This window comes from Eulemur rufifrons, chromosome 24 (genome assembly GCF_041146395.1).
Source record: "Eulemur rufifrons isolate Redbay chromosome 24, OSU_ERuf_1, whole genome shotgun sequence".
NCBI lineage: Eukaryota > Metazoa > Chordata > Mammalia > Primates > Lemuridae > Eulemur > Eulemur rufifrons.
Genome location: NC_091006.1, coordinates 9,743,574 through 9,766,866, shown reverse-complemented (window position 1 = coordinate 9,766,866; position 23,293 = coordinate 9,743,574). Strand labels below are relative to the sequence as shown.

Genomic DNA, 23,293 nt, shown 5'->3' with positions numbered 1-23,293 from the left:
AAGAGGATATCTTGTCTAAAATACCGGTAAGGAAAAGATTAAATTATTATCTGTAGATGATTGTCTCACTGGAAAAGCCAAGAGAACCAACTGGAATACTACAAGAATTAATAACATTTCAGGTTAACCAGACACAAAACAAATAATTTTTAAAAAATCAACCACTGATAAGAAACTTTGGGGGTAGAGAGTACATTTTAAATAGCAATAATTTAGCAACACTAACTATTGTTAAAAGTCAGAATTTAAGTGAGGAAAACTACAAGAGTGCTTTGACAGTATTTTTAAAAAAGCTAAAAAATACCGTATTTTCATACAGCAGGGCTCCAATTTTCAGCTTCCTCCCTGGTGGGGGTGAAAATTAACATTACAGTTACCTCATAGAGCGACTAGCCTGGTTAATGAGATGTTAAAGTGTTTAACAAACAGCCAGGAACCTTTATTTTGTCAACAAATATTTATTCAGCAACTATTATATGCCAGGCACTGCAAAAACATACCAGATTCTTGAAGGGTTCGGTAAGAGCTCCCTTGACTGTAAAATGGGGATGTCGCCACTGCTTCACAGTCCTGCAGGGCGTCTGACAGGCGGTGGGCGCCCCGGAGCAATCCCCGCCCGTTTCCATTAGATTCCGTTGTCATGGCGACTCCCGGGCGTCAAGCCGGGCTCTGGGCCAGCCTTTCCCAAGTCGGCCACTCTCCACGCGAGGCTGCCCTGGCCTCGGCCTCCCAGGCCCGCTCCTTGTCTCAGCGTCCACCCCCACGGACCCAGCCGCTGACACCCGCCTCGCGTCTGGTCGGGTCCAGGCCCCGCCTCCCGGAGGAGCTGGAATCCCGCCCACTCACCGCCCGCGCCGCTGAGGCTCCTGGGAGTTGTAGTTCCGGCTCACCAAGCCCAAACGCACACTTCCGGGTTCGGCCAGAAGCGCAGCCATTGTCCCGCGCGCGGATGCTTGCTGTCGCCCCGCAACTCAGTCTTTCGGAGTTAACCCCGAGCGGCCTTGCGGATGTTGACTAGGCGAGGGGAGCGAACTAGCTTAACCCGAGTCGGTCGTGCGTCAGCATCGGCGCAGGGGTTACTTAACCCGAGTTCATCCTGCCGCGGAGCCGTGCCGGGCACCGAAGCGTTGACAGGCCCAACCAACCTGGGCCACGGGCCCGTGGACGCTCAGGTTGGTGGGGGGCAGGGCGGGACAGCGCTGCGTGTTCGGTGCGCGCATGCGCAGGGTCTAGCTGGAAGCGGTGGTGAGTGTGGGTGGGCGACCTGGCATCTTAGCGGGCGGCGCTTTAGCATCGGATCACCCAGGTTGATGGAAATCCTGAGGTGGTTACAGATTCCACGACTACGCTCTTCGCACAGGCGCGGGTGCTTGGTCAGGTGGTGCTCTAGTCTGGAGCCTGAGAATGCTCAGGTTGGTGGAAGACAGGACACACGCACGATGGGGTGAGGATCCTGGGAACCCCCCTCCTCCAATGCCAGGGCTGTTTAGTGGAGGGCCTGAGAACGTTCAGGTCGATGGAGAACTTACTTTGAGATTGTGGTTTCTGGAGGACAGGGGCTGTGCCGCTGTCCCTGAACTCCTGAGCAGGCCTTTGGGTAGGAAGTACAGGTGGTAGGTAAGATTCTGGGCAGGTGGCTCTGGGACCCTGGAGCAGACACTGCTCTTCTTGAAGGCCTGGAGACGCTCTGGTTGGTGGAGAGACCAGGTTGGAGTTGCAGATTCCTGCTCCAGGAGGGGCAGTGTTGCTTCAGCGAACCCTTGGTGGGAATCACTGTTAGCAAACTCCCAGGTTGAAGGAGGGCGTGTGAGGGCCTAGAGGCAGGTTCTAGGCAGAGTGCGCCCTGCACATGCTGAGGATGTCTGAATGGGAAGCAGGATATTGGACTTATAAATCCTCGGACCCATGGAGGCTGGTGCAGAGCTCTAGGGCATTCAGGTTTGGTGGAGGCACTGGGTTGAAGGTATAGAATCTGAGCCCAGGAAGGAGCTGCCATCAGATTGATAGCTGCTTGGGGAGGAAGCAGGGTGCTACCAACATCATTATGAAGCAGGTGTTTTCGGACCTCTGCTTGAGCTGCTCTGCTTGCAGGCATGAGAATGCCCAGGTTGGTAGGGGGGCAGAGTCTGGGCTGCATTTGGGCCTGGAAGGAGCTGGCTCTGCACAACACTCAGGCCTTCGTATTTGGGTGGGAGGAGGCCAAAGGGCCTAGTTCCTCTGGGAGCTGTTCCATCATGGGCTTGAGCACCCCCAGGCCGGCAAGTGTCCAAGTCCTGGGGCTGATTCTGGAGCTCTGTGCTCAGGCTGCTGTTGCGATACTGTGGTATCTGGCTGCCGGCAAGTAGTGGAGTGGGTGACCTGAGAACCCACATGGAGGTTTTGGGTGCTTGAGCTGTCCCAGGTATGTTGAAGCATAGAGTGAAGGATATAGATTCTTGTCTCAGGAGCAAGGACTGCGTAAGACCCCCCAGACTGGTGGAGGGCCCAGGTCTTGGATGCAGATTTTCAGTGTAAACCTGCTCTGTGGCTGTGCCAGTGGGAGGAGGGAGCCTAGGTGGGTAGAGGCCTGGGGGCCTCAGTTCGCATCTGCAGGCTCTGGTCTTAGGAGGCACAGGGCTGCTCCAGCTGCACCCTGCACCTGTGCTGACATTTGAGCAGACTGGGTGTGTGGGGGCAGTTCTAGGACCCTGGTACTGCCTGGGGACGCCTAGGTATGTGGAGGGAGCTGCTGCAGAGGGGCACACGCACAGGTGTTTGGTTGGGAAACAGGGAAGCTGGGGATGAGCTTTAGACAGAGGGTCCTGGGGTCTTTGTGCAGTTGGTGCCCTAATCACAGCCTGCTGATCCCGGGTTGATGGAAAGACAAGATCTCCTTGAACCCCAGGTGCCCAGGAAGGTGTTTGGGCAGGAATCTGGGCAGGTGGGGCTCAAGTAGGGGCTTGCTGAGGTCGGCGGAGGAAACCGAGTTTTGGTGCAGGTTTGAGGTACAGCTCCATTGTGAACCCACATTATACCGTTCGAGTGAGAATCCGGTGTGGGCAAAGCGGTGGGTAAGACGGAGAGATGGGGGACAGGGGATGGGGTGCATAGGGTGGCATTTTCCAGGCGCTGCTCTAGTCTCAGATTCCAAAACCTATCCAGATGTTAGAAAGACAGCTGAACTGAAATACACATTCGGGGCCTGGGAGGGGGCTACCTCTGTCTGGCTTGTCCTGGTGTCTGTTGGAGGACCCCAGTCCTATGCAGGCTCTGTTACAATTTCAGGCCTAAGGACACACAAGTTGGTGGAGTGACAAGGTTAGAGCCCAGGGCCCAGGAGGGTGTTGGGGTGGGAATCTGGGCTGCGGCTATTCTGGTAGTGGCCAGTGGACTCCAGAATGGCGGGACCAGGGCCTGGGTGCAGCTGAGCTCTGGACATGTGCTTGGCTATTTGAGCAGGAAGTGGGAGGCCCTCTGCAACGGGTTGCCAGAGGAAGAGGCCTGGCTGATGGAGGGGTAGGATCAGTCTTAATTGCTGAATTAGTTGCTGGGAAGGGTGGGGCTGTGTCACAAGCTTCGTGCATTTAGGTAATGAGTGTGATTCTGGGCCATCAATCCCAGAGCCCTGCTGCTGGCCCTCGGAAGAAGGGCTGGTTTGGGGTTGCAGATTCAAGTTGGGGGGATGGGGAGCAGTGTACACTAGGGGTCCTCAATGTGCTGGGTGTTTGTGGGGGATCCCTGGACTCAGTGGGATAGGGGAGGGATGGTTTAGTGCTGGGCAGAAAGCACCACCTTTGTTTGAGCATGAGGTTGGCTTATAGGTAGATGTTCCAGAAGGCCAAGATAGTGAAAGAACCAGGCTGGAGCTACAGAGGCTTGGCCTGGAAGAGGGACTGAGGGACTCTGTGCATGCACGGGTACTTGGGCAGGAATCCGGGCGCATTTGCGTTGGGGAATGCATCCTGCATCCTGGGAGCAGGGACTAATGGGGGGAAGGGGAGCACCGCAGGGCCGGTGACCTGCATGAGGATGCTGTACTCAGGCCTTCCCCTCTCGATGCAGCTCAGGACCTCAGCACACTGCCGTGCCGGGACGAGAGCATGGAAGAGCAGGATGAGAAGCCCCCGGGGCCCCTGAAGGCCTGTGTGCAGGTGAGTGGAGCCACCCTTCCCGGAGAGACCCAGAGCTTGCTGCCACCCACGCCCCACAGCCTGACCCTCTGGGCTTGGGAGGTTGGAGCTCTCCTGGCTCTCTTTACAGCCTTTTGGGGGCTTTGGGTCCCTCACTGCCAGCAGGCTTCTAACACTTCAACAGTATACATTTTACGAATCTCGCTGCTATGTTGCCTCACCTTTTTAGCCCAGATAACTCTTTCTGGGAGGAATTTGGCACCCTGAATCAAAAGCCCTTAGGATTCTCATTCCCCTTGGGTCAGCAATTCCCAGCTTTGTTTGAGATTGAACAATTGGAAATATCCGAAATGTGCAAGAAATTATGATAGTTAAATGTTAGAGTATAGTTAAATGAATTACAGTAAGACCATGAAATGGAATACACTGTCATCATTGCAGCTGATTTGATAATGTGTGCTTACCGACAGAAAAAGATACTTATGACCTAGGCTAAGTAAATAGCATTTAGAAATCACCATCTTTGTGTGTATATAGAAAATATGTCAGAAGACTGTAAATATACCAGTTAAGAAAGATTGTCTATAAGTTACTTTAAAAGTGACTTTATTTTTTTATTTACTTTTATGTATTTTCATTTTTTTGTCCAGTGCATTGTAAGGCTAAAAAATGAACAATTTAGAGCATTTTCCTACAGCACATATTCTCTGAAAACATTTAATCTATTGAAAACGTTCAATTAGACTTTCTCCTTCCTCCTCCTGAACAATGCAGCCTGAAGCCACGAGGAGGGGCAGAGCCGGGGGGGCGGGGAGGGGGCAGCTGCTGTCGTGGGCTCGTGCCTGCTGTGAGGTGTCACGGCGTGGTGGGTGTGCGGAGGATGGCCGTGTGTGGGCAGCATGACCTAGTGGGGTCAGGAGAGTGTCCACACAGGACAGCAGCCCAGCACGGTGATGGGGAGTCATAGCCCAAGTGGGTGGCAGGGGGCATCATAGGGGGCAGGGGGTCTGGCGTGGGGTGACAGGTCAGAGCAGGTGAGCAGGGCATCCGCAGAGGGGACGCCCTGGTGTGGGCAGCTGGAGCCCAGGTGTAGTGAGCAGGTGTCCGTGCCAGGGTGGTCCAGATGGGGCGTCAGAGTCAGAGCAGGGTGAGCAGTGCGTCCGTGTTGGGGGTAGGACGCAGCCTGGTGTGAGGTGTCGGAGCTGGAGCAGTGTGAGGGCGTTCACACCTGAGAGTAGCCTGCGGGGGTCTCAGAGCCCAGCAGCGTGTGGAGGGCACCCACACGGCGGGGCGGCCTGACGTGGGCTGTTCGAGTCCAAGTAGCATGAGGTGTGAGTCCATAAGTTGGGGCGGCCTCGGGGAGTCGAAGCCCCAGGAGGGTGAAGAGAAGCCCTCGACACAGGGCAGCCTAGAGTGGGGTGGCAGAGCAGCCACGTGGGAAAGAGCGTGGCTGTGGAAATGGGAGATGGTCAGATAAGTAAGCATAACAAGGGACCAGGAGCCAGGCGTCTCACCATCAAAGCAGGGAGGTGCAGGTCAGGCAAGAGAAATCACTGGAATGAACTCTCTGGTGTGCAGTGGGAATTGGAGGTTTTGATGTGGGCTCATGGTTTTCAGTATACATAGATACAGAAACATGTAGAGATGCGTGTCTGTGCCTGTGTGTTTTGTGCACACGTATGTTCCCTGTCTATTGAGGGTCTGGGGATGTAATATCCCGATATCACTGCGCACACCTACTGCCCAGATTTTAACTTCTAAGTGTGCCACTGGTTTTATGGGTTTACTGTTAATGGCTCTTTAGTGTTAATTTTTTTGTTTTGCTATTACAAATAGCATTTTTGTAAATTTTTTTTTTGTATATGGTTCCTTGTACACATGTGCAAGAGTTTTAGAGGGAGTTAGATGTAGGTTCCTATTTACGTAATATGTTTATCAAAACTAAAAGTAAAACATGTTTTGATGTGGCCATTGGTATTGTACTTTAAGCTGGTGACTTTGGGTGTTTTCTGAAAATCTTTTTTTTTTTTTGGAGACAGAGTCTCACTCTGTTGCCCGGGATAGTGTGCCATGGCGTCAGCCTAGCTCACAGCAACCTCAAACTCCTGGGCTCCAGCAATCCTCCTGCCTCAGCCTCTTGAGTAGCTGGGACTACAGGCATGTGCCACCATGCCTGGCTAATTTTTCTGTATATTTTTAGTTGTCCAGCTAACTTCTTTCTATTTTGTAGTAGAGACAGGGTCTCGCTCTTGCTCAGGCTGGTCTCGAACTCCTGAGCTCAAACAATCCTCCTGCCTCGGCCTCCCAGAGTGCTAGGATTACTGGCGTGAGCCACGGTGCCTGGCTGTTTTCTGAAAATGTTAATGCTCCTTTTGCCATTTTCACTTATGTGAGAAAACTAGGGTTAGCAGTCTGTTCGTTACATTAATAATATGACTTTCATCACGTACTTACCGGTTGTCCAACCCGTGTAAGGCCCTGTGTGAGGCTCTGGGGAGGAAGATGAGGCAGACAGCCCTCCCTGCACAACTTAGTTCTCACAGCGGGGAATATGCTTCTTGTATTTTCCAGGAAAAGCAAAAACACCCTCTTGCTAGTATGAGTTGTCTATTCATACCCCAAAACTTAGCAGGTGAAAACAGCCAACATTTCTTTTGTCACACAGTTTCTGAGGGTCAGGAATCCAGGAGCAGCTTATCTGGGTGTTTCTGGCACTTGGGTCCCTCATGAGCTTGCAGTCAAGTTGTTGGCTGGCGCTGCCACCTTCTGATTCTCTTGGAAGCTCATTTATGTGGCACCTGGGTTGGCAAGAGGTGTTCCACACCACCTAGGCCTGTGTCCAGGGCCACTCACAGCACAGCAGCTGATTTCTCCTGGAGCAAATGATCCAAGAGGGAGAAGGATGGGGAGGGAGAGGGAAGAGGGAGGAAAGCGAGAAGGAGAGGTCAAATGTGCTTAATTGCACACAAGCAAGATGGAAGCCGTAGTGTCTTTTATCATCTGGTCTCAGGAGTGACACACCATCACTTCATTTGTATTCTCTTGGTCACACAGACCTACCCTGGTACCATGTGGGCAGGGACTATATAAGGGTGTGAGGACGAGGAAGCAGGAGTCTTTGGGGGCCATCTTGGAGGCTGGCTACCACATTCTTCAACTCTGAATGTCCTCCAGTTAATTATTATTAGAAGATGCACAGGTACTTGATTTGGACCTGAAGGATGTAAGAGCTCTCGCAGGGAGAGCGAAATCAAGGAAGCTCAAATCTTGGCTTTGAATGAAGGCCATGAGCCCAGTGGGCGGATCTAGGAAGAAACCATCTGAGTATTGGGATATTGCCAGAGAGAGTTCAGTGGCTCATACACCTTGAAGTAGCTGGGCCAGGCAAGGCCTTGAGCCAACTCTGAGCTCTACCTGCCTTCAGGGACTGAGACCCAAAATCCTGCCAAGGAAGTTGTGGAACCTCACCCATCCACTGTCAGTCTCAACATTCAGAGCCATGTGGGTTGTTGGTGGCCCTGTGGTGGTGGTGGTGGTGGGGTCTATTTTGTATATTTGAGGAAAGAATTATCCATGGATGATAGTATGGGGTGGGAGAGAGAATTTTCTCGTGTGTAAGAACGAGAGGGGCTGAAATTTGAGCTCTACCTTACCTCTCCCAGAGCAAGAAGAGCTGAAAACACACCAGGGAGGACAAGTCTCCCCGTGTGATGCCTGGGTTTTCTAAACCTCCTCCCAGACATAGAGGGTTTCCTGCCGGCACACCCCAAAGGCAAAGCTCTGAGAATCGAGTTCAGTACTCATTCTGTGATTTGGTTAGAAACTGTCTTTCATTGCCCCAGGAATGCCTCAGGTTGGGAAAGATGTATTTGGTCATCTGTATTTATGGGTAAGCAAATAGCCAATAGCCCTAGGTCTGATTTGACCACTGTCTTACTGTGAAGTGGACAGGTCACTCCATGATGCTTGTTTTTGTTCCTCTGCTTTGGGTCACATGTGGTCCCACCTGTGTCACAGAAGGAACGAACAGTTATTATCTTCTGCCCAGGACTCTTCTGTGGAAGTAAACAGTCTAATTCCTGTTCCCATCCTGTAAAGTGTGCAAAGAAAAAGGAAAATGCTCCTTTGTGACACAGAGACATGGTGCTCCGGAGTACAGAGAAAGAAGGGTAAAGGCTTTTAATTTCATTTGTCCCAAACTCTGCACATGTCTCTAGTCCTGTCAAATTCAGAGAATTTTATTGTACTCCTACTCAATAGTGCAGAGAATACAAAGATGGAAAATACACAGTTCTTTGTAGTATAGGATTTATGACCAAGAGGAGAGTTATATAGAGATGGAAGTAATGTGAGGAAAATAATTTTACTGATATAGTAAAGATCTAGCAAAATAGCTAAGAAATCCTAAGGGGCCAGGCGCGGTGGCTCACGCCTGTAATCCTAGCACTGGGAGGCCGAGGCAGGAGGATTGCTTGAGCTCAGGAATTCAAGACCAGCCTGAGCAAGGGTGAGACCCCGTCTCTACTAAAAATAGAAAGAAATTAGCCAAAAATAGAAAAAATTAGCCAGGCGTGGTGGTGCGTGCCTGTAGTCCCAGCTACTCAGGAGGCTGAGGCAGGGGGATAGCTTGAGCCCAGGAGTTTGAGGTTGCTGTGAGCTAGGCTGATGCCACAGCACTCTAGCCTGGGCAACAGAGCAAGACTCTGTCTCAATAAATTAATTAATTAATTAATTAAATAAAAGAAAAGGAAAAAAAAAATCCTAAGGGAAGAAGAGATAAGGTTTTGTGCTGTCTGGGAACACTTCATGGAGGAGGTGTTATTCAGTCTGGGCCTTGAATGATCAGACAGACTTTGGTAATATAATGGAAAAGGGAGGAGTTTATATCAGGTGATCAGTGGACTTAAATAAGTTCACTAAACTTGATTACCGTTCATTTCCGCACTGGTGAAATAGATATTATCACTCTTTTCTTTGAAAAACCTTAGATGATTTTGTGAGATATTGTATGAGAGTAAGTCGGAAGTAGGTTCTAGAGGCTGATGCTTTGGATTTCCTGAGAAGAAAGGACACCCAACAGAGGTTGCCTCTAACCAGAGGAGGAACTTGAGCTCAGTAGTGATTTGATGCCTTTAAGGAGCTTGGGGTAAATGTGAAGGCGCGGCTAGCCCATCCCATCTCCCTTCTCATAGCGGGTGTTTTATAGTCAACACACGTGTACAAAGTGCTCACTGTGTGGCAATAGCGATCTAAGCACAGTAAAACCAGGGTAAACGGGACAGACAAGATCTGAGCTCTTATGAAGCCCACTCTAGTGGGAGAGTTGGATAAAAAACTAGAGGGAAGAATGCAGGTATGTGATGTGAAGAAATGAACACCGAGTAAAGTGATAGAGATGACTGCTGTGTGGGGCAAGGAAAGTTATTTCTTCCAGAGTCTACTGTGGGGAGAGCTGAGTTCCCTTTTGTTTTGCTGTGAAAACTTTTAAACAAAAAGGTATTGAAGGCCGGGCGCTGTGGCTCACACCTGTAATCCTAGCACTCTGGGAGGCCGAGGTGGGCGGATCGTTTGAGCTCAGGAGTTCGAGACCAGCCTGAGCAAGAGCGAGACCCCGTCTCTACTAAAAATAGAAAGAAATGATCTGGACAGCTAAAAATATATTTAGAAAAAATTATCAGGGCATGGTGGCACATGCCTGTAGTCCCAGCTACTCGGGAGGCTGAGGCAGGAGGATTGCTTGAGCCCAGGAGTTTGAGGTTGCCGTGAGCTAAGCTGACGCCATGGCACTCTAGTCCCGGCAACAGAGTGAGACTCTGTCTCAAAAAAGAAAAGAAAAGAAAAGAAAAAGGTATTGAAAATGATTTTCATTCAAGAGTAGGAGCAACCATATTCTCCAAGTAAAATTGTTTTAGCAGTTGCGGCAGATAAGGAATATTTGGGAATTTTGTTTCTGCTGAGTACCTGCTGAGTTAGAAACAGTAAAATTTTCAGTTCTTGGTATTGTTTCTAAACTGATCTTGGCTGTTTCTTAAAACACACACAAAACATGAAAAAGAGTGTGTAATCACTTAAAATACAGGCTAGTGCTTGTAAGTTTTCCTTTCTTGAGTATCTTTTCTCATTTCCCAGGAATTTTTTTTTTTTTTTTTGAAAAGGACATGTTGGCATTATTGTGCATTAGGAATATGATTTTTCTCTGAATCCGAGTTCTCATGATGTGGTTGAGTCCATTGGCAGTTTGGGGTCACAATAGGTGGCTCCCTTGGAGCATCTGTAGTTCTGTTGTGATTATTTTGGCATTGCAAGTTTTGTCTGTTTGTTTTTGTTCTTCAGTGTTTTGGGCTATTAATATTTTGTAATGCTTATGCAGCAATTTTAAGGCAGTGTAACTGTCCTGATAGTTGTGCATGGTAGTATCGCAAGCGACATAGCCTCTTGGCATTCACATTGGGCCTTCTTTGCATTGCAGCAGCTCTTGCTGTTTGAATAGTCATTTTTAACCTCACCGTCTGCCCAGGCAGTATACAGAGGTGTTTTTAGCTTTGAAGAATTCTTCCCTGCCTTTAAAGACACTAGTGCTAGCCATTTCAAATAACCCTTCCCACTGCGGTAGTGACATTTTCTCTATGTTGGTAAGGGGGGAAATTGACACACCTATGCCTATGAGAAAGTACAATAGTTTTCTTTTAGTTTCTGATTGAGAGGCTTTTAAATAAAGGAGTGACAATCAAGAATCAACAGTACTTTTCAGTGTTTGAAGATTTGAGGAGAAGCAAAGTATACTTGAATGGGCTGTCATTTGACAGGTTGAACTATTATACTCTGTAGGAAAAAACCTCAGGACACTACAAAGGAATTTTCTTGTTTCAAGGTAAATTTTTAAGAGGGAAATGTTTTTGCTTGTTTCTGAATATTGAAGAAAAGTGCTATTGAAAAAACAGTATTAAAACAGGCAGTGAACCTGCTCCTCAATTCTACCCCTTCAAAGAGTAACTCCTTTTAATGCTTTTGAGAATGTTCTTGCAGATTTTTCTGTGCATATTTATATTTTATAAAAATCTGTTCTTTATACTATTCTTAATTTTTTCACTGAACAATATATTGTAGACTTTTTCTGTCATTTATTTGTATCATGCAACCCTGTCTCTTCTTTTCTTGGCTGCTACATACTGCTTAGTTGTCTAGATGAAGCATAACTTATTTAATCAGGCACTTCCTAGTAGATATTTAATCCACTAACCCCCATTTTTCTGTGGTAATCTAACTTGTTAATGAGATTTCTTATGCATCTCACTGTACTTTCTGTTATTTCCTAAAAATAAATACTTGAAAATAAACAATGGATAGTGCATTACATTATTTTAAAAATGTGGCTACTAAAAAAACAAAAGTAGACACAAAGAATATACATAAAAACTGATGAAATTTGAGTAAAGGCTGTTCCTGAGTTAATAATGTACCAATGTCCATTTCCTGGTTTTGACAATGTGCTGTAGCTGTGTATGATATTACCATTGGGGGAAGCTGAGTGAGGATCTGTTTTTGCAACTTTTTGTGAGTCTTCAATTATTAATATTTCAAAACAAAACAGTATTTATAAATATAAATATTAATATTAATATATAGCCAATCCAGGAAGGTTGTATCCTGTACACTTCTATTTCTACTAAGAATATATGAAGCTCTTGTCAAGTGGGCCGCCGGAGCTGGAGTTGTTAGCAACAGACCAATGACTGTCGAAAAACACTCCATGTAGTCAGGATGTTGGTTACATACAGGGCTTTGAGCAAAGAAGTAAATATAGAGGGGATAATGGGAGCCAGAGAAAGAGAGTATAAATATAGAAAACAAGAGGGCTGAAATAAAATCTGCTGTTACATTGTAAATTGGAGATATCAGTATAAATTTATGGTCTCTAATATATGCAGATAGTTATGAAAATAGATACTTAACTGTAGTCCCAGCTACTTGGGGGGCTGAGGCAGGAGGATCATCTGAGCCCAGAAGTTTGAGGTTACAGTGAGCTGTGATGATGTCACTGCGCTCCAGCCAGGGTGACAGAGTAAGACTCTGTCTCAAGGAAAAAAAAGAAAGACATAGATATCTTATTTGACTTACAGAGATGAGTATCTGTTTGCATATTCACTGGCCATTTTATATCTTCATAATTTTATGTGTTGCATGTGCATTTTCCTTTGTCCATTTTTCTTGTTGAGGCTACCTTTTTCTTACTGATTTGGAAGAAGTCTTAATAGTGTACATTCTCATTGATGGTGCCTTTATAAGTGGTGCTTTTTTGCTAAACATTTTATGAGGTCAATTTGTTGATGTTTTCTTTTATGATGCTGGCTTTGGTCATGTGTTCCATTTTATCTGCTTACAATTTCATAACCCAGAAATTTAGGCAGGGCCCTGCTGGGCGGTTCTTTTGCTTCACATAGTGCGTACAGTCATTCACTGAGTTGTGTTTAGGTGGCAGCTGGGCTGGCCCAGAAGATCCACGAAGACTGCACACCCATGTCTGGGGCCTCAGTGCTTCTTCACATGTCTCCCCTCGCTCTCCCCACGTGATCATCTGAGCTTACCAGCAGGGGAGAGTAGAAGGTTGGCAAGTGGGAGGTATTAAAACAGGTAGCATGTCAAATCCCAGCCTATTACAGTGGGAGTTTGGAGCTGCAACTCAACTCCCTGATTATTTTTCTTTTTCTCGTCTGTTTTGCCTTCTCAGGACTCTCTCCTTCCTCAGGAGATTATCATCAAGGTTGAGGGAGAAGATGCTGGGTCCCTGGCCATCCCATCCCAGGTGAGTTGGGCAAGGCCTCCTTCTTTACACTGAGAAATGTGCGTGGCTGGTTGACAGGAGCCAGATTTTGAAATGAGCTCGGAAGTGAGGAAATGGAGATAAGAGTGGACAATTTTCCAAGAAATTCAGTTATCGTATGAAAGGTGGAAGAGAGTGAGAACTGCAAGGAAATTTGAGATTGAGGAGTTTTTTCCTTCTTTTTTAAAGGATTGAAAAGATTTGACTCTGTTTAAGTGGTTATAGGAAGGAGTCACTGGAGAAAGAGAGATTAATAATCAGGAAACAGGAGATAAACTATAAAGCCAGAGGCCTTGATTAGCATCAGAGTAATTAATTCAGAACATCTGTGAATAAATTAGCTCTATATGGGGAGAAGGATTCACATAGGAAGAATGAAATTGAGGGAGTTATCTGAAGGCTTAGATTTTTCTCTGTGAAAGATCAGATGAGCGTGAGGGTGGGATTGGAAGGGAGAAATGTTTGACAAGGGTAGAGAAGGCTTAAAATATTAACAGTAATTTTGGATCATGAGAGAACAAGCTGCCCCAGTAGGTGTAATAGGTTTGCTCGTCAGCCTGAAAGGATCATTTGGAAATAGTGGTTATTTAATGTATAGTGCTCTATGCAGCTGCTTCTGTGGGTTTTTTTTTCCCCAGTGGCATTTTGTAACCCACTTTCCATAGATAGCAGATTGACATTCAAATTCGCTTTTTGTAATTTTCCGGGTCCTTTTCCTATGGAGTGGAAACTCCGTAGGTTGAGGGAATTTTTTTTTTTTTTTTTTTGAGACAGAGTCTCGCTCTGTTGCCCGGGCTAGAGTGCTGTGGCGTCAGCCTAGCTCACAGCAACCTCCAACTCCTGGGCTCAAGCGATCCTCCTGCCTCAGCCTACCGAGTAGCTGGGACTACGGGCATGCGCCACCATGCCCGGCTAATTTTTCTGTATATATATTTTTAACTGTCCATATAATTTCTTTCTATTTTTAGTAGAGATGAGGGTCTCGCTCTTGCTCAGGCTGGTCTTGAACTCCTGAGCTCAAACGATCCGCCTGCCTCGGCCTCCCAGAGTGCTAGGATTACAGGCCCGAGCCACTGTGCCCGGCCGGTTGAGGGAATATTTGAAAGAAAATTTTAAAATATATCAAACAGAAAGATTAGAATGAATGATCTATGGACTCTAAACTGAGTAATTAGGATAGAAATTATAATATAAAGGGGCCACTAAATACTATAGAAAGGAAAAGAATGTAGACCGGTAGATAGTGATAGTAGACATTTTAATAGCACAATGCCCCAAACCATAGAAGAACAAGAAGAGTAAAGGGAGAAATTGAGCCAGTACACTGGAGCAAGCGGATGTTGTAATCAAAGAGTGGGCAGTGTCATATGTGTGATTTGAAAGGTGGAGTATTTCATGGTGGTTTCAAGGTCTGGGTGTCACCCTAACAGCGGGCTGTTGAAGAGCAGCTCCAGGATATCGAGCTGGGCCAGCCGCATGAACTGATGAGTGAGAACACAGTCTCTGATGTGCAAACTTGCGGTTGGGTCCATGCTATTTAATACCTGCCTTAGGCTAATGCCTTAATTTCTCTAACTTTCCTGTTCTTCATATGAAAAACGGTGCTGCTAATAGTATTTTCTCACAGGAGTCTTGTGAGAATTAAGTGAATGATCATCCATGTGACATGTTCACACACTGCCTGATAGCACACCGGTGCTTCATGAAAGTTCTTAAGTGCCTCCTTAAAGTCAATTATTTTTATATTGTTACTGAGTGACTATACTAGCAGATGCTATAGACCATGGGAGATGAGACAATACAAGTTTTTGTATTAGCGTGTACCTCCCAGGTGTGTCTTTAGTGGATGAGGGTGGTGGTGTTCAGGAGGTTGGTAGGACAAAGCTCCAAAAAGTGAAGTAAGTGACATGAGTTTCAGTGTAGCTAGGAGGACACACCCTCCCCCTTTGCTGAGATCCCTGGGCTGGATGAGCATGACCATCCTTAGCCCGTGAGGACTGTGAGGAGGGGAGTCCACAGGGGGAAGTGTAGGCCTCCACTAACACAAGGGTGTGTAGAGAATGTTTGGTGAAGGATTTTGAAGCTGTAGAATTTCATTATTATAGAAGATGAATTCCAAGAGTTTGGGAAGAAGTTTTGAAGAGTAGGGAATGTGGGACAGGTGAGAGGAAGAATAGAACAAGTGGGCTAAAAGTCCAGAAAAGCCAGCACCTGCATGTTGAAGGACTTTTTCAAATGAGTACACCTTGTGAGATTCAGGTGAGAGAGGAGGACTTAAATCAGATTTGGGGCCAGGGATATTTTTATATATTAGAAAGTCTATTGATACTACTGATTCACTTACTGAAATAATTTACCAAATGTAAATTTAATATCTACTATACATCAACACTATGCTAAACCCTGGGGTTACAGTTGCAAACTACAGATACCTTGTTCCCGCCCTCATGGATCATGGTCTAGTGACACAGATGACTACTATGCAAATCATAAGAAAATGTGATGATAGAAGTCCATGGAGCTTTGAGAATATGTGGTTGGGTGTGGAGTAGGGGGTGCTAATGTAGTTTAGTATTATTTATTTGGTATTTGAACAAGCTTGATAGTAAAGGGACCTACATAAAACAGCAAAGGGGGCTATTTAATGAAGCATTAAAAGTTGAAAAAACAGTGCCTTAAAGATCAATGTTCAACACAGGTGGCTGTGTGCAAATTATAATTTCCTTTTTTTAAAAAAATATTTATTTATATATTTATTTATTTTTAGGCTAGTCAAGTGAAGCCGTAGGGGTGGAGAAGGAACAAAGGAATCTGTAACTGGTTGTGATTAGTTAGTTGAAAACACCACTGCACTTGGACCAGCTGCAAGTTATATTTCTGAATTCCATTTTGGGCTAATCATAAAAACCTTTTGGTGAAATTTTTGGGTCCCAACTCAGAAAAAGGCATATATAGCAGCACTTTGCATGTAGTTTCATGGGATTCAGGACTCTGTATCCTATTCATGCGCTACAGCTTAGGAACACCTGGTCTACTTAAAGAGCCATTCAGCTTCCCAGGCTTTTGCTGCTTCTGGGTAAGGACAGATTACGCTTAGCACTTCTGTTTTGGATTGAAATTCCTGCCCAGAAGTTTTGGGAGTAGGCCCTTTCCTGCTCAGAGGAGGCAGCCCAAGAGACCCCATTAATATGGCAATAGTGACAGTGAATGACAGTGAGTGTGTTCTAAAAGGCTCTACCATGCAGCTCTGGGTGTGGACAGAAATAGAACTGTCATCTGAAATCTAAGGGTTAGGGATAAAGGTCACTTGGGCTGTCAGTTAATCTTTCAGGGTTCTCAGAAATAATAATCTTAATAGTACAGATTGAGCATCCCTAATCCCAAAATCCAAAATGCTCCAAAATTTGCAACTTTTGGAGGGCTGACACGACCCATAAGTGGAAAATTCCACACATGACTTCATGTGACAGGTCACAGTCAAAATGCAGTCAAAACTTTCACACACAAAATTATTAAAATTATTATACCTTTGGGCTATGTGTATATGAAACATTAATGAATTTTGGGTTTAGACTTGGGTCCCATCTCCAAGATATCTCAGTATGTATATACAAATATTCCAAAATCTGAAATCTGAAACACTTCTGGTCCCAAGCATTTTGCATAAGGTATACTCAACCTGTACTTGCCAGCCTTCATTGCTTGATCAGTAAACCCTGCTAATGGCTTTTCATAGATCTTCACAATTAATTCACTCAGCAACCCACTGAGTTGAATATGATTAGGTCTAATAAATTGAAATGGAATAAGCTCATCATTAAAAGAGAGATTGTCAGATTAGATGTCTTTTTTAATCCAGATATATGCCCTTTATAGGTGAGAAAAGCTGAGTATTTTTTCTTCTAAATCCAGTGCTCTTCACCTATACCTACTGCTTTTCATCGAGGCCCATGTTTTATTTTCTGTCTCAGGCATTAGCAAAGTACAGCCTTGCAGCCAAATTTGGCCCACTGCCTGTTTTTGTAAATAGAGGTTTATTATAACGTAGCCACACCCATTTATTAATAGATATTTTCTGTGGCTAATTTCTTGCTACAGCAGCAGAGTTGAGTAGTTGTGATGGAGACTGTATGCCCTGCAAAGCCTAAAATGTTTACTCTCTGGCCTTTGACAGAAAAAAATGTGACCATCTCTGTTCTGTTAGTTTCTTGGGAATTTGGAGGAAATCCCTAAGTGGGAATTCTATATTCACCAGTACAAAAATCAGAATAAGCATTTTCTTCAATGTGGAAAATAGAAAACAATTCATATAAGAGAGAAAATAATTTATATCAGTTCTTATCTAGTATTCCTTTTTGGGGTTGTGAAAACAGGTCCAGCATCCAAAACCCAAAGGTGCTCACCTGGAAGGTACCTGTTCACCTTGACTAGAATCCTTTGGATTCTTTCATCTGTCAAACTTTTCTTCCTCCGTGAACATTGGAAATAAGTGATGCCCAGCTGAGCAGGAATGTGTGTCCTGTTTTAGGAAGGAGTGAACTTCAAAATTGTGACTGTGGACTTCACTCAGGAGGAACAGGGCACTTGGAACCCTGCTCAGAGGACCCTGGACAGAGACGTGATCCTGGAGAACCACAGGAACCTGGTCTCTTGGGGTAAGGATACAGTCCTTGGGCCTTAATGAAGGTTTGACTACTGAAATGATTTCACATTCCCTTTTATTAAGAGCTTTTTAGCAGCCAGAGTGATTTGGGCTGCATGTAGATTGTGTTTGTGCTCTTTATTCCCCAGTGAAGACTAACTTTAATTTGTAGGATAGAAAAGGTATTATACAACTTCTTGAGCTTCAGCTTGTTATTTTTCTTTCTTTCTTTTTTTTTTTTTTTTTTTGAGACAGAGTCTCACTCTGTTGCCCAAGCTAGAGTGTGGTGGCGTCAGCCTAGCTCATAGCAACCTCAAACTCCTGGGCTCAAGCAATCCTTCTGCCTCAGCCTCCTAAGTAGCTGGGACTACAGGCATGTGCCACCATGCCCAGCTAATTTTTTCTATATATTTTTAGTTGTCCAGCTAATTTCTTTCTATTTTTAGTAGAGACAGGGGTCTCACTCTTGCTCAGGCTGGTCTTGAACCCCTGAGCTCAAATGATCCACTGGCCTTGGCCTCCCAGAAAGCTAGAATTACAGGCGTGAGCCACCATGCCCAGCCCAAGCTTGAGCTTTTTCAATCTTCGTGGTTCCTAAGGGCCAAAGGCTGGGACAAAATTCATCAGTGATTTTCCTTTGTCCCCAGCCCAGACACCCAAAGCCCTATATCTTTCCTTATCAGCTTTTCAAACCAGACACAATCTCTGAGTTGGAGCAAGGGAAGAGTATAAAAAGAATTTCCCATTGCATGTGTCCAGGTGGGAACCAGACACATAGGGGTCATTACAGGTGTAGAAGATTTGGTTGACAAAATCCCCATTTCTATGCCAAATTTTTCTCCATCTCCCATCTTCTGGTAGACTATACTATACACAAGACCACTTTTTCCAGGTGTACTCTCTATTGCTTGACCTAGTAGCCACCCAGGCTACTAGGAGCAAACCTCATTCTCTCTCAGTTGGAATCACAGGAATCTGTGGGGCTGTGTTAGCCCCTAAGGTATTTTGGGAACTGGGATAATAGTGCCACATTCCTTTTCCTGGGTTCACAAATGTAGTTTGCTCATGTCTTGCTGACACGGACTATTCTAGCAAGTTTCATGCCTCTAGAAATTCCTAGAAATCTAGATACTAATCTGTATTTCAGCAAACATATGTGTAGTACTAAGGAGGATGGAAAGAATTCTCTATTTCTTTGCCAAGGAGTGCAAAGTTGGGTTGAGATTCTGTTGGTTCTGCATAGATGATCTTATTTTGGAATATGCAGGTATTTGACATCCAAAATCTTATATATTCAGACAAAACTAAGATTAAAATAGTTCTATTTTAATGCCCGGTTGTACTGTTGGCCCAAAGGTTGGGGAACCTGCAGCTTTGGGGCCATATGTGGCCTTCTGGATCGTTGAGTGTGGCCTTTTGACTGAATCCAAATTTTACAAAACAAATCGCTTTATAATAAAAGCATTCAGTTGAGGGGCTGCACATGGGGATCCAGAGGGCCACATGTGGCCTTGAGGCCACAGGTTCCCCACCGGTACTACTGCTTAATCTCAGCCTTTTGCTTTCTCAACACAGGTTATGGGTCCATAGTAGAAAACAAATCCACATATATTTTGCATACATTTTTGTTAGCTTTATTCTATTATTCCAGCTCTAACATTTTTTGGTTAGGATGTCTTATTTTGCTTTCTTCCAGACTTGGCAACTACACTTAGAAGAAGAGAATCAACTTCAAAGCAGAGCAGTTTTGATGATGAACCATCTCATGGAGTGAAGATAGAAAAGTTGACAAGGGATGATCCTTGGTTATCTTCATGTGAAGAAGTCCATGATTATAAGGACCAGTTGGAGAAGCAACAGGAAAAACAAGAGAGACTTTTGCAGGAAGTGGCATTCACTCAAAGGAAAGCTATTATTCATGAGAGAGTCTGCAAAAGCAATGAACGTGAGGAGAAGAGTGGTCTGAATTCCAGTCTTCTTTCATTCCCAATGATACCCATAAGAAACCATTTTCATAAATATGTGTCACATGGTAAACAACTGCATCATAATTCTGTTGTGAACAGCCATCAGAAGATTAATGATAGTGAGAAACTATGTGAAAATAATGAATGTGGAAAACCCCCTCAGAGCATTCACCTTATTCAGTTTACAAGAACTCAAACAAAAGATAAATCCTATGGATTTAGTGACAGTATTCAATCTTTTAGCCATGGTGCACCCTTAAACATACATGAAAAAATTCATGCTGGAGGAAGAACCTTTGATTTTAATGAATGTGGGCAAGTTTTGAACCACAGCTTATCCCATAGTGAACAAGAGAAAATTCCCGTTAAAGAGAGTCAATATAAATATAGTAAAACCCCTCAGAGTTCGTCCCTTGCTCAAAACATGAGAAATCATTCAGAAGAGAAACCTTTTGAATGTAATCAGTGTGGGAAATCCTTCAGCTGGAGCTCCCATCTTGTTGCACATCAGAGAACTCATACAGGAGAGAAACCTTATGAATGTAGCGAATGTGGAAAATCCTTCAGCCGGAGCTCACACCTTGTTTCCCATCAGAGGACTCATACTGGAGAGAAACCTTATAGGTGTAATCAATGTGGAAAATCCTTTAGCCAGAGTTATGTCCTTGTTGTGCATCAGAGAACTCATACTGGAGAGAAGCCTTATGAATGCAGTCAGTGTGGAAAGTCATTCAGGCAGAGCTACAAACTTATTGCACATCAAAGAACTCATACTGGAGAGAAGCCCTATGAATGCAACCAATGTGGGAAATCATTTATCCAGAGCTATAAACTTATTGCACATCAAAGAATCCATACTGGAGAAAAACCCTATGAATGCAATCAGTGTGGAAAATCCTTTAGTCAAAGTTACAAACTTGTTGCTCATCAGCGAACTCACACTGGAGAAAAACCCTTTGAATGTAATCAGTGTGGAAAATCCTTCAGCTGGAGCTCTCAGCTTGTTGCACATCAAAGAACCCACACTGGAGAGAAACCCTATGAATGTAATGAGTGTGGAAAATCTTTCAACCGCAGCTCTCACCTGGTTATGCATCAGAGAACTCATACTGGAGAAAAACCCTATGAATGTAATCAGTGTGGTAAATCCTTCAGCCAGAGTTATGTTCTTGTTGTACATCAGAGAACGCATACTGGAGAAAAGCCCTACGAATGCAATCAATGTGGGAAATCATTCAGGCAGAGTTCATGCCTTACTCAACATCAGAGGACTCATACTGGAGAGAAACCCTATGAATGTAATCAGTGTGGAAAAACGTTCAGCTTGAGTGCTCGACTTATTGTACATCAAAGAACTCATACTGGAGAGAAACCTTTTACATGTAATCAGTGTGGGAAAGCTTTCATTAATAGCTCTAAACTTATTAGGCATCAGTCTACTCACACTGAAGAGAAACCTTATGAAATGTAACTAGTTTGGAAATCTTTCAGACAGAGTTTATTCCTTTTTCTTTAATTCTTTTTAAGAATTCATTTTAAGGGAGTAAATTTCCCATGTAGTGGGAAGAGCTAGTATAAAAACAATATATATGGGAAAACTTCCAGTTAGCTGTGTTGTATTATGTATCTGGAAATTCATTCTGAAGAAAGGGGGAAAGCCTACGAACTACATATTTTAACTTAACAGTTCAACAAACGAAATTAAACTTGGACCATGTGACATATTCCTACAAAAGTAATAAGTATGGGCACTTTTCCTTGCAGAATGCACTCATACCTGAATCTGAGAGAAAAACCATATGCTGAAGGGTAATTGATACTGAGGTAGACCTCTTTTCCCATGAAGAGTAACACTAGTGGGGTTTTTGTTGAGAAAATTGAAAGATTACTGTCATTTTTAGAACTTAGGCTGGAAAATAGTATTTTACTTATTTTAGTACATGGTTTCCCCTTTAGGTAGTTTGTAATCAGTTTCATACAGCACTTTCTATGAAGATTTTGTAAAAATTAGTAAACTGGCTATGATATGAAGTGAAAAATGCAGGATAAGAATACAGAAATGATATGAATTGATAGAACCATTATGATAAAATATTTATGGATTAGAATTGAAAGGGGTTCTTGATGTATCTGTTTGATTTTTTGGTTTATGTTGGACCTTCTCCCTCTTGGGGATGTACGCTGTTTTGCTTTAATAGGTGATATGATGGGTAAAAATTAGTCAAAAACAAAAAAGAAATACAAAGATTTCCATCTCATATGACCATTTACGAGAGACTTAGCTACAAGATAGCAAAGATCCCCCAGGGTTCTAAAATTTCTTTTCTGTTTGGATTAGCATGAGCAGGTCACTCTTTAGGACTTAGATTCCCAGAGATATTCCTCATTAAAGATAAAATCGTTTCCCGGAAATGGGTAACTAGAAGTTCAGACCAGAGAGTGTTCTGTAGGAAGGATTGAGAATGTATGGACAGAGTAGAGGGCAAGTGGGTTTATTTTCATATATTCAAAGCAGAATAAAGGAGCTTCATTTTCAAGTTGTTTTTTCCCTCCCCTCAAGCAGTATTGTCTTTTCTTTGGGATATGTTCCCTAATGTGAGAATCCTGTGAGTGGGAGGTTCCTGCCCTGGATGAGTGTTCATCACCTTAAATTAAGCTTGCAATAATGCTTTTAGTGAGGCCAGCTTTGTAGCTACTCTTTGATTTCTATATTTGGTTCACATATCTTCCTTTGCCCCTAAATCATGAATTCTAATTCTGTGACTTTCACTGAGCACATTACTTTGAAGGCAAGGAACCATGATTGTTCAAATGGACATAAAGCTAAGTGGGTTACAAATTAGGGCTGTGAAGATTTCAAGTTTCACAAGTGATTTATTACAAAGGAATTTCTTCAGTAAATGTTAAAAATATTTCTTTGACTATGTGAAATTCTTAAAGCCACAAAAAATTATTTTGAGGTGTGTGTATGTGAATGTGGATCATTTTGTGTGTGTGTGTGTGTGTGTGTGTGTGTGTATGTGCACACATGCATGTGCATACAGGTTCTTCTGGACAGTTGAATATGAGTCATCTGTGTGTACTAAGTCATAAATAACAGTTGATCCTGGGACAATGTGGGTTTGAACTGTGGTGGTCCACTGAATCATGATTTTTTTCCCAACCAAATGCAGATCAAAAATACAGTATTTTCAAGATGCAAAACCCGAGTATAACGATGCAAAACTGAAGTATAAAAACCACTTTTTTGTATATGTGGTTCCATAGGACTGACTGTGGGCCTTAAGTATGCATGGAATTGGGTATATTCAGGAGATCCTGGAACCAATTCCAGTACACTGAGTATACTGAGGAACAACTTTGTATCAGTTCCTGGATGGTGATTTAGTTGCCAAGTGTTTTGAAATAAAATAGTTTTAATAATTAAGGGAAAATGATAGAGTAATTTGTCATTTGCTCAATAATTTCCCTTTGGAGGAAAAGTATCATAATTAAAAAATGATCAGCCAAAAATAAAAAGAAGTTAAAGCATCAACATGCCAAAAATTTATAACTAAACTTCAGAGCCTAAAGTTTAAGGTAAATTAGTAACTAGATTTTAATGACCTATGACATTATGTGTACGTGTGTGTGTGTGTGTGTGTATGTATATATATCCTTTGCATAAACATTTTTTGGGTAAAATTCACAAAAATCAAACTGTATTTTACCATAGAAAAATTTAGAGAGATTTGTAAGCCAAACTTCTTTCACC

At 44.0% G+C, this 23,293-nt stretch overlaps 1 protein-coding gene across 3 annotated transcripts; it reads left to right on the top strand.

Moving 5' to 3' along the window:
- The first annotated feature begins 923 nt into the window (after positions 1–923).
- ZNF180 (zinc finger protein 180) lies at positions 924–22,368 on the top strand. Of its 3 annotated transcripts, none has more exons than XM_069457365.1 (5): positions 924–1,172; positions 4,042–4,130; positions 12,838–12,912; positions 17,459–17,585; positions 19,269–22,368. In XM_069457365.1, the coding sequence occupies exons 2-5, from the start codon at positions 4,080–4,082 to the stop codon at positions 21,008–21,010; spliced, it is 1,995 nt and encodes a 664-aa protein (XP_069313466.1). In that variant the 5' UTR covers positions 924–1,172; positions 4,042–4,079; the 3' UTR covers positions 21,011–22,368. The 3 variants fall into 3 exon arrangements, with proteins under 3 accessions (XP_069313466.1, XP_069313464.1, XP_069313465.1); XM_069457363.1 differs by having other exon boundaries at positions 924–1,245; XM_069457364.1 differs by lacking the exon at positions 12,838–12,912 and having other exon boundaries at positions 924–1,245.
- The last annotated feature ends 925 nt before the right edge of the window (positions 22,369–23,293 follow it).